We start from the raw sequence: 15401 nt of genomic DNA, 5'->3' as shown, positions 1-15401 counted from the left end.
TACCCGTATCTTCCGATCCAGCAGAATTAGTGGAACTTCACAACAATACCATTACCCAAGCATTGGACAAAATTGCTCTGCTTTAACTGTGCAAAAGGAAACCCAAAGCTCAATGGAATACGTGGTTTACACTTCACCTTAATGCCTTACGAAAGGAAAAAAGAAAAATTGTATCGACTTGGAAAACAATCCCATGCCAGACAAAGAGAGCCTATGCAAATTTATGGCCAACTACAAATCTGAAATTATCTTGACCAAATGCAATACCTACACCGATAGGATTGACAAAACCAGTTCTAAATCCAGAGAACTCTTTACTATTCTAAGAGAACTGGAATCGCCTACCCCCTCTGCCCCCACCAGACATCTGTATCAAGGACAAATCCTGGTGCTCTAAAATCGAAGATGCTTTAGTAAACAAAATGTTGCTACTGCAAAATGTAATAAGGGAGTCATACACTGCAGGTAAGTGAAGATCCTTTAATAGTAACCAGCCTGAGCCCAGCAATGCTCAACCTACTCATCAGCTCTCCACTTCAACTCGTAACGGCTGCTCATAGAATCTTAAACAGATGTAAACATGTCATCAGAGCAAGAGTGGAATTCTACTTTGTAGAATTCCACTCAAGAGCAAAGCACATATTACAACACAAAATAAAATTGCTGCACAGAAAAGCAACCTCACCACTCAAGTAAACACTACTAAATCTTGCCCCAAACTGCCTCGACCGCCTCAACTATTTAAATTTTCCCAAGTATCCACCCATGAAGTGGAAAACATTAACTCACTCAAACCATCCAATTGTCAAGGAGACGCTTGTCCAGCCTCCGCCATTAAAGAAGCAGCCCATGAACTAGCACTATTTATCACCACGATCATCAATGCATCTTTCCATTCATGCACCGTCCCCACAAACGTGTGGGTTCTCCCACTTCTCAAGAACTCTCCCAAGACCCCAACATTCCGACTAACTATAGATTCATCACTACAGTCCCTTTCCTACTAAAAATCATTGATAAAGCAGCCTATATCCAGATTCAATCTTACTTGGAAACCAACAAACTATTAGGAATGTGTCAAATCTGGCTTCAGACCCCAACATGGCACAGAAGCAACCTTGATCGACCTGAAGATCCAGATTGATGACCTGAAAGACAAAGGTAAATCAGCCCTCCTACTGCTGCTGCTGGATTTGTCAGCCTCTTTTGACTTGGTTGATCATAAGGTGTTATGCAATCACTTGTCATCAGTGGCCCATTTCACAGCCGAAGCAAAGGCGTGGATCCAGTCATTTCCCATGAGAGTCTTATCATCCGCGACTACCGATCCCATCCAGATAACTTGTGGAGTCTCGCAAGGTTCTTGCGTCTCACCCACCATGTACAACATGTTTACCAAACCATTGTTTGATGACAGACCATCTGGGTGTCACCTACACTAACTATGTGGATGACACCCAGATCCTTATACCCTTGACAGGTAACTATGAAAAAGATCTAGCCCTGATCAATAAAATCTATCTCCTCATTTAGGCTTGAATGGCCACCCATGGCCTCTGCTCGAATGATGAGAACAATGGGCTACTGCTCCTAGCCACCCCCTCCAACCAGACATCTCTAAACTTGTGCAACCAAATTAGTGCCACGGCGTCGGCTACAGCCTACACCTGTAAGCTAATCCATGCAAGCAGACCCCTCTCTCTACAGAAAGCTGCATCACGCTGGCAAGAGCTTTACTCCTGTCTTAAAATCGATTACTGTAACATACTATACCTAGGTGCCAGTACATACATCATTAACAATCTCCAGAACAATGCACTGTAAACGGCATTAGGCATCTCCAAAAGACAACATATCTCGGCAATAAGATGCAATAATAAATGCCTTTCGTTATGGATAGAATGCATCTAAAAACTGCCTCTCTGACATATACAAGTCTCAACAACTTAGCACCTCACTGAGAAATTCACTAAGAACAACCCGGTACGACCGACTACGACTACGGTTGCCTAAGAGTCCCTAAGTTTAGGCTAACTAAAGCCGGTGGCAATAGCTTTCCAGTCATGGCGGCTCAATTTTGGAACTCCCTACCATCCTGCCTAAGAGTCACTCAACGCTTCCATAAATTCAGGGACAACACCAAACGCTGGCTCAGATCGAAAGACCTCACGCGTCTTTAGCACCCTCAAAATGGACTAGTTAACAACATAGCCATATATGTAAATATGTGTATTATTCCTGCACATACCCTGTTCATATTACCTGTATTATGGACCATTCTGTATTGTATCATAGGTTGTATCTCTGTGTTGTAACTAAGAAATTGCATATTCTTGGAGCCCCCAGATACCTTTGGGGGAGGAGCGCTTTACAGATAAATAAACAAACCATGTCTTCCTTGCAATACACTTATTACATTGTTATAGATAGTGACTGTTAGGTAAGAATTTACCCAACAGAAAAGCACTTTAACACACTTTATCTTGGCACATCACAACAAAACCTGAACAAGATGCAAGTTATGTAAAATAACGCCATTCGCGCAGCTTTACACATCCCAAGGAATCTACACATCTCGGAAACTAGAGCCTCATTAAAATGGCTTAATATCAAGCAAAGAATATCATACAAAACCTTGTCCTTTACTCACAAGTGCCTCTCCAACCAAGCGCCCATCTACTTGGCCAATACCATTTCACGCCACATAACAACTCGGCCTACCAGAACGGCCATGAGGCATTACGTCAACATAGTCAAAAGAAAGTCACCCACTCGCACTCTTGGTGTATCTAGAGATTAATGATATGATTATTCCAAAATTCAATACATAGTATAAGTCATTAATGGTGCAGGGGAGAAAAGGAACAACCCTGGCATATGGGTCATGTATGGAATGCAAAAAAAGAAAAGTTCCCAATTGGGGAGCTCCCGGCCCCTGCACACTGTCTAGGGCTAACCAGGCCAAAAAAGTTAAATATTCAATTTTACGCAATTCTGAATTTCTAAGAACAAAAAAGAAATCCACCATATTCTTGAAACCTAGGAGAGGTAAGTAAAGACAGTGAAGCTGCGACATCCCGATCTCTGCAATTTGAGTCTTGGGACGCAGAGGCGGTGTGTGTAGACTGAACGAATAGGCCTTGTTGACTGTGTGGTATTAAATCTGCTGGACAGTTATCTCGCTGCAGTGTTGATGATACATTTGTATGTGATGCCCAGAGTTTTGAAAAGTATGCGTTCGCGGATAGGCAGCCAGAGCACCTTCTTTCTGGCTGAAGAGATACTGTCTTTTTTAGGTAAGTTCAGGGCGACTAGTAGCTCATCTGTACGATCTGCAACTTGTTAATGATACGGGCGCTGGTACCAGCGAATAAGGAGTTGCAATAGTCAAGTCTGGAGCCGGTAAAAGCTCTGGCAATGGTGGTGCGACTGGCCCCGGAAAGGAAGGGTTTGCAGGCATTAATTAAGTTTGTGGTGTAGGCCGCTGAAGATGCAATAGCATTTGCCTATTTTGACAATGAAAGATTTGAGTCAAAGTATACCCCAAGGGTTTTGACTTGTTGCGAGACTGGGATGGAGAGGCCATAGATGACAAACTTTTTGTAGGCTCCATCAAGTTTCTTTAACTAGGTTTGTGAGCCAACCAGGAGTAGCTCTGTCTTCTCGTTGTTAAGGCATAGTGAATGACTTGCCATCCATACTTGCCTGTGTCTTTGATTTAATCCAGATGATTCTTTAGGTCGAGAAGCGCAGATTCCGTCCCCTGTCCCGGCCGGAATCCGGATTGAAGAAGACCCAGAAGTTTATTGGTCTCCAAGTAAATTTGGATTTATAAATAGGCAGCTCTGTCCAGAATTTTAAGGAGGAATGGCACAGTGGTGATGGGGCGGTAGTTAATGGGTATGGTAGGTTGAAGTGTTGATTTTTTTTTTTTTTTTAACTTAGATAGGACCATGCATCTTTCAGGTTGGCTGGAAATGAGTTGGAAGTGAAAGAGGAGTTGATGAGTGAAGTTATGAATGGAGCGAGTGCTTCAGTACAATCTTTGATAGCAGTAGTGGAGCAGATGTCCCCTTGGCATTTAGAGTGTTTAAGACCATTTATAATTTTGGTCAGCTATGTTTCTGAGATGGGCTTGAAAATGAAGGGGAGAATGTGTTGGAGTGTAGAGGTTTTGTTATCGGGCGAGGTCTCAGGTAGATACGATGAGCTTTTTTTTTTTTTTTAAATGGAGAGATTCTTTGTGAGGCAGGCTATTTTATCAAGTAGAGCATTTTGTATGTTTGTGCACCAGAGGGCATCTTTGGAGCAGTTGTTGGGAAGGGGAATAGAAGAATTGAATTCTCGTAGTATTGCTAATTGTGCACAAGTGGAGGAGTTGGCTTTGTGAATCCGGTAATTGTATGTAGTCATTTTTGCTTGGAGTGTAGCATGTTTGTGTACTTTGGAGAGGGAGGAGAAGTGAGACTTATTCGAGTCTGTAGGGTTGTTCCTCAATGCAGTTTCTGCTGCTTGTTTGTTTAAGCGGAGCACTTTGAGGTCTGGGTGAACCATGTGTTGAGGTGGGCGATTTGTTTGTCCTTACATTTGCCCAGTGGAGCGACCATGTCGATGGCGTGAAGTAACGACAGATTGTAGGTTTCCATCATTTTGTATGGGTCAGCTTCAGTGCCTTTAGCAAGGGTAGGATGCCACAAGAGGTAATGCTCTTGGAATTTCCGGTTAGGGTGGCGGGCATGAGCTTAGGGTGGACCTGGATTTGATTGCAGGTCGAGATATTGAAAAGAATGATATTGTGGTCTGATCAAGGGTTAGGCTAATTGAAGAGAACAGTGACATTGCAATTTAGGTTAACCAACCAGCATAATGTACGGCCTTTGTTGTGTGTAGGTTTGGTAATCCGTTGTATGAATCCAAGGGTTTCGATGTTAGTTGCTAGTGCTAGCGCGTTAGCATCTAGGGTGTCAATATAGCCTAGGTTTACGTCGCCCAAGAGGATAGTTCTGGAGGATGGTTTAGTCTCCACAGACAGAAGACGTCCAATGTCATCCTCAAAGGATAGTATGGGACCAAGTGAACAATATACCAGGTGTAGTGTAAGAGAGGTGGTGTCAGAAGGGAACCATCTGATGGACAATAATTCTTCAAAATGGAAGTGAAGATTGCTAATTTCTCGAATGCCTAGAGAGTTTTTAGCAATTATAGCCACTCCACCCCCCCTCTTGTGTTGATTCTGTCTTTGCGAACGATCGAGTAGTTGTTGGGGACTTTGAGAGAGAGGGTAGGACCTGATGCTGCATGCAGCCACGTTTCGTTTTATAGAGGTCGAGTGTGTGGGCCCTGAGGGATCTAGTATTAATTAGAGCCCCTTTGATAGGTGTGTCTAAGGGCTGGCTGGGTTTGAGCAGTTGGCACGATGATTCTAGAGGTATCTCTGAAGATGACCATGTCTATGTGAGCAGGGTCACTTTTAGCAATCAAGGAAGGATATGAGTAAAGAGGCGCATCTCCAATTTGGTGGGATCTAAAGGAGAGGCTTGTTTAGGCTCATTTGGTGAGTAAGTGGTTAATGAGGGTGCTTAGAGCACATGTTTGTGGTGTGGGGTAGGGTATTAATTTGCCAAGAAGTGTACCTTCAGTCATGACAGGCATAGTGGGCAATGGGCAGGAAATCTGTTTAATGTGTCTGTGCGGGTTGGAGTGGTCGTTGGGTGGCAATAAGGCACCATTATGTGACAGTAAAACACGGACCCAAAGTGGTATGTAAGGCATCTGTTGGGTAGAATGCTTGGAGCTAAACCTTGCAGTCAAGAAGCGTTTCAGTGGCTTGTGTGTGCGGGATTGGAGTCGCTTGTTTCTATTATGTAGGCACACAGGGATTGCTGGCCGGTGACGACATGTGCAGTTAGCCCAGAGAGGCGCTGAGTTCTGGTGTCCCCTAGGCATGGGGAGGCAGACCAGTGTAGGGGCCTAGCGAGTTTAGGGCTTAGGTCCTGTCTAGTAGGATAGGTATGTGTAGTAAGGAGGATCAAAGAGGATGGTGGTTAATGTTGGGGGCATGTTGTTTCTTGGGAGAAAGCGGAGTGCAGCGGGTTCGGTATTGGAGTCGCTTATTTCTATGCCAAGTTAGCAAGGGCATACTAGCATGCATCTGGCTGCGTGTGGTGCGTGAGGAGAGACTCAACTTCTACATGACACAGCTATTTGCTGTGCGAGCGCTGCACTTTTTTTGTGAACTGGGCGGTGTTGGAGGAGAAGGGCGGTGTTCTTGGGGCGAGCAGTAGCGAGGAATACATGATGGTTGACGTGGTGTCTTAGAAATGCAGTGGCACGGACAATAGGGATAAAGCGGGTGGCTAACAGAATGGAGAGTGAGAGCTAGTGGAGACATACCGTAGAGTAAAGTCCGTGGTCCTTGGGCCACCATGGCCTGACATGGACCACAGGACTATATCCATGAAAAAAGGGGATGTTGTGGCATACACACTTCATGAGAAGTCCCTCTGACCACCAAAATATACCAGGAAACCTAAAAACACAAGGGGAGGAGGAAGTGCAAAAAGAGTAACTGGCCCATAAAATGGGATGCCAAAATCCACAAAAATTGAATTCTGCCCTAAAGCTTCTTTTCAATTTTTAGGATTGGGAGAAGTAATCGAAAAAATGCAAAGTGGGGGCAGGGTGGGTGGGGGGTGGGGGGTTGGGGAGGTGAGAAGAGAAGTTGGGTGGCTTATGTATTATAAAGAAACTTAAATTCTGAAATACAAGCACATTTCAACATTTAAATTGTGGTTGAATGCTTCTTCACACAGCGTTCCAAGTACATAAAAAGGGAAAAGGTGCACAAGGCACGTATGGTGGATTGTAGCCAATAAAAATTCAGATTTGCGCATAGCGTGAAGGCATGCTAGGGACTGGTTTACTCTACCGGACCACGTGCCATTAAATCAGAGTCATACTTGCAAAACGAATAGCACATGTGACTGGGTTCTCTGGTGTATCCAGTGTACATGTGGCACCTAACCAAACACCACATAAACGAATAAGCAAAAATAAACTAGCATATGATGCAAGCCACTTCATATAATATAGATAAAAACAAAAAATACCACAAGACGGCAGCATTGGATACATAAAGGATAGAATCTTACTAAGGGTAGCAAACCAATTTTAATTGTAATTGGTTATTTATAACGCGCTTAATATCCAGCGGTTTCTAAGCGCGGACCCGGGGATCGAACTTGTGTTGCTCTGCGTCTTCCTGCTTCCAAGACAAGCGTGTTGCCCCTGAGCCATCTTCCCAAGACAATCTGAAGCCATTACATGGAAACTCATAGGATTTCTGTTCTTGTTTAACCAAGTAGGACAAAATCGAGGCAGCAATCCAAGAAAAGATTCAGATGAACCCCTTCCAGAAGCGTTACCTACTTGCAGGGTGCAGTGGGATGATGGTAACTACATGAGTCCCCATTTTTACAGGCTGGCCAGTATTTACAACGTTCAAGTATTTTCTGCTTTACTGCTACATTCTCGTCATCTTCCTCACCTGCAAATAAAAATAAAACAAAGGGATGCATAACTAGTAGGAATGTATAGGTGACTTTTGGCCTGGCCTAGTACTGTGGTGTGCGATCAGTGGCGCGTAACAGAAGCTGTGCATACAACATTTGTAGAGGTATACTGGGACAAAAGTAGAACATTACAATTTTACTAATTTCTACCCTAGTGGTCTGGAATCTTTCAAGGTGTTGTGTACTGCAACCCCCATGATGCCTCATTACCAGCAATGTCAACTATGGCTGATGGACGTTTTAGTACAAGACATCTGGAGCGTTTTAGTACAAGGCATCTTTGGCCCTCGCCATACCTGATGGTTATGCTATCATTAGATCTGACAGAAATACCACCCAAACGAAGGGAGGCGGACTCGCCCTCACATTCAGAAATACCTTCGACATCAAAATCATCCAAGACGTTCAAATCCTCTCAGCAGAATCACTATCAATTAAGCTCCCTCTCTCACCCAACCACACAGCATCATTGCACCTTATTTACCGCCCACCAGGATCCATTTCCTCTTTTATAGAGGACATTGCATCACTTATATCCATAAACACCAAACCTAACTCTCAAATCATCCTACTTGGGGACTTTAATCTCGGGTGCAACGATCCCAAGGACACTATCGCCCATGACCTAGCCAACACCTTATCCGAACTCGGTCATACACACATTATCCACGAACCTACTCATATCAAAGGCAGAACACTAGACTGGCTCTCCCACCTCAACTGTCCTATCAACCTCCTATCCAATGACCCTTGCATCTGGTCGGATCATCACAAATTAACCTTTGCTATCAAAGCCAATTTACCCCCTGCGCTGCCCATCATCGCCCCCGCCACCGGCACGAGAAATAAGAAAGACATTACTCCTGACAGTCTCCTACCCATATTACTCCCTATTCTGAATAATATCGATTCAGATGTTGACCCCACAGTCTTAGTGGATATCTACAACCAGGCTATACTCAAAGCACTGAACACCATTGCCCCTTTAAAATTGCGGAAACCTAAACCACAGCGTCACCTTAACACCTGGTTCACGCCGCAGTTAAGAGAATTACGCAAAACTAAAAGAACCGCCGAGGCTCACTGGAAAAAACAACCCACAGCATCCAATAAGATGGAGCTTACCCTATCCTCTTCCAGTTACAAAGAGGCCATACTGCATGCTAAAAAAGACACCTACAACAAAAGGATTACACAAGCGGAATCGAACACTAAAGAACTTTTCACGATTCTGAAAGAACTAGAATCCCCTATTGCCCCCACTGACACATGTATTACTGACACACTATGGTGTAGCAATATTCAGAAGGCCTTATTAGACAAAATAGCTCGCCTACAAGCCAAAATTAACACAAAAAAATCCTTATTACTAGCTGACCCTGACTATACACAACTACCTAACAGACCATCCACTTTCAAATCAACTTGTAAACCTTTCAACTTTTCACCCCTTTCTATTTGGGAAGTGGAAAACATCATCAGGAAACTCAAACCTTCGAACTGCCAAGGTGATGTCTGCCCTGCCCCGATCATCAAAGCGGCCGCGCACAACCTAGCACCTTTCATCACCAACCTCATTAATGCCTCATTTAAATCTGGAATAGTACCTGATAACCTTAAAGACGCCTGGGTCATTCCTCTCCTTAAAAAACCTACTCTTGACCCAGCCAACCCGTCTAACTATAGGCCTATAACGACGGTACCGTTCTTATTAAAAATATTAGACAGAGCAGCCTACTTACAAATACAGGCCTACTTAGAATCAAACAACCTCCTAGGACTTAGGCAATCAGGCTTCCGACCAAGACACGGTACGGAAACTGCACTAATAGACCTTACTACTCAGATCCATATCCTGAAAGACAATGGCAAACTCGCACTCCTTCTATTGCTTGACCTGTCAGCAGCTTTCGACTTGGTCAACCACCAAACACTCTGTCACCACTTGAAATCTGCAGCACACTTTTCAGACGTAGCCACAGCCTGGATTAGCTCCTTCCTGGCGAACAGAACCATGAGGGTCTTTTCTGCTACGGATTCTGCTGAACCCTCACCAGTACCTTGTGGAGTCCCGCAAGGCTCTTGCGTGTCCCTGACACTTTACAATATATTCACTAAACCACTCTTTGATATCCTTGACGCTCTGGGTGTCACGTATACTAATTACGCGGATGACACCCAGATACTCATTCCTATCTCGGGTGATTACGTAACTGACAGTACCACCCTTAATGAAAACTACTCGGTAATACAAGCATGGATGGCACACCATGGACTGTGTCTCAATGACGAAAAAACTGAGTTAATCATCCTGGGTACTCATGCCAAACTTAAAAATCTCAATCCCTCATTCAAAGCCTTTACCATAGATGGTAACCTCATCCCTGTGTCAAATAACACTAAAACTCTTGGTATCTACATTGATGCCACCTTATCCTTCTAAAAACAAACCAATGCAGTAGCTTCCTCAGCCGCATACACCTGCAAGCTGATCACGGCATGTAGACCGTTCATCTCCACACCCAATTGCATTACTCTTGCCAGAGCACTAGTCCTATCCAAATTAGACTACTGCAATGCCCTTTACCTGGGCACTAGTCACAAAAACATCAACAAATTGCAAGTAGTCCAAAACAATGCCATCAGGGCTGCCCTCAACATCCCCAAAAAAGCACACATATCCGAGACCAGACGTAAACTACGCTGGCTCCCCGTCGAGCACAGAATAGCTCTTAAATCATTGGCCCTCATACACAAAGTCAGGGCCAACCTTGCCCCAGCATACCTTACAAACCAACTTACACCCCACACCTCCTCAAGACCACTCAGGGCAGCACAAACTAATACCATGACCATACCGCGATTCAAACTTCATAACTCAGGTGGAGCTAGCTTCCCTGTTCAAGCTTCCAAATTATGGAACACTATCCCCGCGCCCTTGCGTGCAGAATCCTCATTCAACCTGTTCAAACATAACACGAGGTGCTGGCTTCACAATGTGGACTCCTTGACAGCCTATCCTCCGGATCCTAGCACGCTAGACTGATGCCAGCACACCATGTAATTTAAGTATATTTGTACGCACTTGCAACACTATGTTTGTACCTTCTGTAACTGTAACGTAACTACTGTTGACTGCTTTTTATTGTAACTGTAACCAGATCTAACTTACGCGCCCATATGCCCCCGGGCCTGGCTGCGCTTTACAAATAAATAAATGACAAATGAAGACCCTATGCTCTATTATATTGCATATATTTGATACATTTAAAAGTACAGACAGGAAATAAAATGACAAACTCCCTTCAATGGAAAGCAAAACCAAGCCTGGACTTCCCCCTTCCCTCACCGCCCCTGTGATCCGACGGACCCCACTGCACTAGTTAAAATTGGAAGTGCATCAAAAGAAAAACAGCCACAGAAATAAGGCTGGGGTAAGGGAGCTGGGAGGGTGTCAGGATTTGCATAGATGATACAACAAAGCCATTGGCGTATACATACTTGGAATTCAAAGTGATTACCTCCTGTGATGCTCAGCTTCCCTCCAATTCCAGCTCTGGCAAGAAGGTCCTTGGTAGTATCTTCAAACACTCTCCGGGTGAGATAGGTTTTATCTAAATGATTCTAGTGTGAGCCTGTATGCAGGGGTTTGGGGTTGATAGGCTTCCTAATAACAGAGAATACTTGTGCTTCAATTGCTATCATTGTTCAGGAGATTTCTCATTTCTGTGCTAATTCCCTTCAACCTTAGATACCCCCAACTCTTTTGCTGGACTTTAGGGCTTTTTAATTTTAACGCGGGAGTGAGCGAGACCTTTTTCTCACTCTCTCATGTACTTTGACCTAATTTGGATGATGTGTTTTACTGGTTTTTGGAGTGCAGTATCAGAGTTCCTTTAAGATTCTCATAAGGTTAAAATACCCTTTTCTTGTGTGAACTACAGTTCCCAAGAATAGTAAGTGAAATTGACTTCATTTACCTTTTCCCTTTGTAGGTCCAGCACACCCCATTTTATGCGGAGTGCTGGGGGGTTACTTAGTAGCCCCTTTTCCTACTTACTCATGTAACATTGTTACCCTCGCTACTTTAAATGGCTGGTGGCAGTGGTTTAATTTTCCTACGATTGTGCTTTTTCTACCGCAGGCTGAACCCTGCGCTGCAGTATAGCACTCATGGGTGACCATTGTGTCAAAATGGCCATGGTCTTCTTTTTTCACCATTTTTTGTTTGTGAGGACTTTCTTGGGTTTTACTCTGTGCGTCAAGGCAGATTTGAGCCCTTTCTTCATTTTGCCTTTGGCGGGCTCCCGCATCTGGCTCCAGTGTGTCTGGCAAGGCAGGATGTGAGGGAAGTTCCTGAAACTCCCCTTATCCTTTGTCTCTATGAGTGCATGAATGCAACTAGTCCTTCAGGACAGCCACCCTGCTGTTTGATTGACAGCCTAGACTGTGCATGAATGGGAGAAACCTACTTAAAAGGCGAGGGTTTGGGACTAGAGGCAGAGTCGACCACTGGGAGGAATACCAGACGAAGAAACCGTGAACGAAGCTTGCTGCATCCTCCTGGACCTTTCAATTGCCCGGTGAAGCCCTGCTGCTGTACTGAAACTTTTTCTAATTGACAAGATAAGCTGCAGAATGGACGACTTCTTCCCGTGGGTTAGTGGGACCAGCTAACCCCAAGACGAACTCCACTGGACCATCTTCACTGATTGGCTGTACTTCTTCGTTGCTGCAAGAACCAAGTGCCAGGGATCGAGAAATCTGTAGTCGAGTGCAATGTCTGAAATCGGCTAGAAGCTCCAGGAGTCTCCTAAGGAAGCTCCAGAAGCAGAATAACCAGACCTCGAGCCCCCTCACCAGAGTGCAGGACTCAAGGAGTGAAGGAAGCCCAAACGGTATCCGAGATCCTCAACGGTGCTGTTTAGTGAGCACTGAAACCGCAAAGTGCTGCTGATCCGAAAAGAGCCTTTAGCTGCCGGTGACTTCCAAACTGCTGCCGCAGGAGCCCTATAGACGTCCTCTCTTTTGAACCCACGACTCAGGGTCAGGAACTCGGGGTCTGCACCGCTGCAACAAGACAGAATCCAGCTGGACCACTCTTCTTCAAACCAGCGGTACGGTTTAGACTCAGGGTACTTAACTCATTGTCTTTTGGATGTGCTCTTCTGAGTTGAGTTTTGCATTGGCTGCTTTTGAGCAACTCTCCTTTTCACATGCTTACAGCTTGTGACCCTACAAGGGATTTTCTACAAACTCTAACTTTGTGCAAGACATTTCTATCTAAGAAGGGCCTCAGTCTCCATAGACTGTTCTCCAATTGACTTTGGCTGTTCTGGCTCGCTGCAGACTCTTCTAGCCCATTGACTTTGATATTTCTGTCCCTCATAAGTAGTAACTGGTTTAAGACTTATTGCTGGTAAAGGCTTGTCTAGATCTAATTAGAAGATTTAATTGTCCTCACCTATTCTGAGAACCTGTTGAACCTTTTTTCGTCCTTTAACCTTTCCTTTCTGCAACCTACGACTTTGCAAAGTGTAACTAGTGTGTTATATAAATGCCATTATTGTCCTTGTGAATGAAGTCACTGCAGGGTGTAGAAAGTGTGTAAAAAGCATCTCTAAAGAGTATCCACTAGCTTATGCTGATCCTGAAAAGTATTTTGAAAGTATATTTTGATTGTTACATAAGTAACAAGTTACTTACCTGTAACTGTTGTTCTCCAGCATCAGTCTGACATGGATTCACATGCTCATGAATATTCCTGGTCGTCAGGCTGGGAATCCTTGGTAAAGAAAAACTCAGTTTCACTTCTGAACTGTCTTTCTCCTAACAACCAATCACTGGACCCTGGGTCATACTGCCCCCAGCCAATGACTGCCCTCTAAGCCCCTCCTCTGGCAGCCATCTTCAGATTTGGTAGCACATAAAGTAGCAGTAGGACCAAGAAAAGAGCCGCAGAGGGGTAGGTGGAAGGGTTCGCATGTGAAACCATGGCAGACCCATGCTGGAGAACAACAGTTACAGGTAAGTAACTTGTTCCTTCTCCAGCACGGGGTCTGGCATGGATTCACATGCTCATGAATAAGGATTACATAGCAGTACACTAATGCACAACCACGGGAGGTGGCAAGGCTCAACATTAAATATATCAACATCTCAACATTAAGCATCTCTTACCTCCTCACCAGGCACACCTTCAAGCGAACAGGTTGTGCAGCACTGCTTGGCCAACTCTGGACTCCTCCCTGGAATCCCAGTCGACGAAGTACATTTTCATGAAGGTGTGCGTCGACCTCCACCTAGCAGCCCTGCAGATGTCCAGCAGGGGCACACCAGACAGGAACGCCATAGTTGCAGCGATCGCTCTGGTCGAATGGGCTCTCGGACGGCCAGGCAACGGTCGGTTCGCCAACCAGTGACAATGGGTGATGCAGCCGGAGAGCCACCTGGAAATGGAAGCCTTGCAGAGGGCCTTCCCTTGGTTCACAGGTTCAAAGTTCACAAACAGCTGTGATGTCTTCCGAAAACACTTTGTGCGATCCACGTACAACTTCAGCGCTCTAGCCATATCCAGCAAATGCAAAGTCCTCTCAGCCGGCGACGAAGGCGATGGGGAAAAAAAACAGGTAACACCAAGGGCTCGTTGAGATGGAAGTCCAACGGCACCTTGGGCATGATGATGGGGTGCGTCTGCAGCACCACCCTTGTCTCGTGGAATGTCAAGTAGGGTGGTTTACAAGAGAGGGCCTGAATCTCTCCCACTTGTCGTGCAGAGGTGATGGCCACAAGAAACGCTGTTTTCCACGATAAAAACTTCAGTGGTGTCGAATGCATAGGTTCGAACGTGGAACCCATGAGCCTAGTCAGCAACACATTGAGCTCCCACGCTGGGGCTGGAACCTTCACCGGCGCGAATGAACAGACCTTGACCAGGCGGTGTGACCATAACGACGACCGCCCCGGAGTTCTGGTGTAGCGGGAGATAGCCGCCAGATGAATCTTGATGGAAGCATGAGCCAACCCAGCCTTGGCCAGCAACAGTAAATACGGCAGTACCTGCGGAGCCATAATCCGTAGAGAGTAGGGTTTCTGTGCGCAGCACCAGATGGCAAACCTCTTCCACTTTTGTCCGTAGCATTTCTGCGTAGACGAAGCCCTGGCCTTGGCAAGCACTTCCCTGCAGTCCGCCAGAAGATCGTATCCACCAAACTCTAGCGCTGCAGGAGCCAGGCCTGCAAATTCAGCGACCCCGAGTCGTGGTGCAGAATCACACCTCTTTCCCTGGCAAGAAGATCTGTGCCCACCGGAGACTTGACTGGAGGGGACGCCGACATCTCCAGAAGGTCCGGGTCCATATCTGCCTCAGCCACGCCGGTGCGATGAGGATCATCCTGCACCGGGACCATCTGAGTTGATTGATGAGTCACAGAAGCAACGGCAACAGGGGGAACGCATAGAGGAACAGGCCGTCCCAGGGGAAGGAGAATGCATCCCCCATGCTCCCCGGCTGGGGAAACCTGCTGGCGAACCTCCGGCACTTGGTGTTCATCGCCGTCACAAACAGATCGATCTGGGGACTGCCCCATCGTCGGAATAGAAGATCCACTTGGTCCTGTCGAAGCTCCCACTCGTGGCACGAGCGCAGTTCCCTCCTGAGAGAGTCGGCCACAGTGTTCTTCAATCCTGCCAGATGAAATGGGGCAAGGAATATCATCTGGGCAACGGCCCATCGCCATAGGTCCTGCGGCTCTTTGGAGAGTGCCGGGGATCTGGTGCACCACCTTGCCCTTGAGGGATGGAAGAAAAGACTTAAGGACCCAAAACACG

At 45.7% G+C, this 15401-nt stretch overlaps 1 protein-coding gene across 2 annotated transcripts in view; it reads right to left on the bottom strand.

The window, feature by feature from the left end:
- The window catches only part of ZC3H14 (zinc finger CCCH-type containing 14), a 437675-nt gene that overhangs the window by 100370 nt on the left and 321904 nt on the right, over positions 1-15401 (bottom strand). For both annotated transcript variants that reach the window (XM_069637953.1, XM_069637954.1), the window contains exon 13: positions 7429-7546. In XM_069637953.1, the coding sequence (XP_069494054.1) occupies positions 7429-7546 (118 nt within the window). The remainder of the gene's footprint in view (positions 1-7428; positions 7547-15401) is intronic.

Source organism: Ambystoma mexicanum, chromosome 14, assembly GCF_040938575.1.
Source record: "Ambystoma mexicanum isolate Mex_15411 chromosome 14, UKY_AmexF1_1, whole genome shotgun sequence".
In the NCBI taxonomy this organism is placed as follows: Eukaryota; Metazoa; Chordata; class Amphibia; order Caudata; family Ambystomatidae; genus Ambystoma; species Ambystoma mexicanum.
The sequence above is the reverse complement of the archived record's forward strand: the minus strand, read 5'-3'. Positions and strand labels throughout refer to the sequence as shown.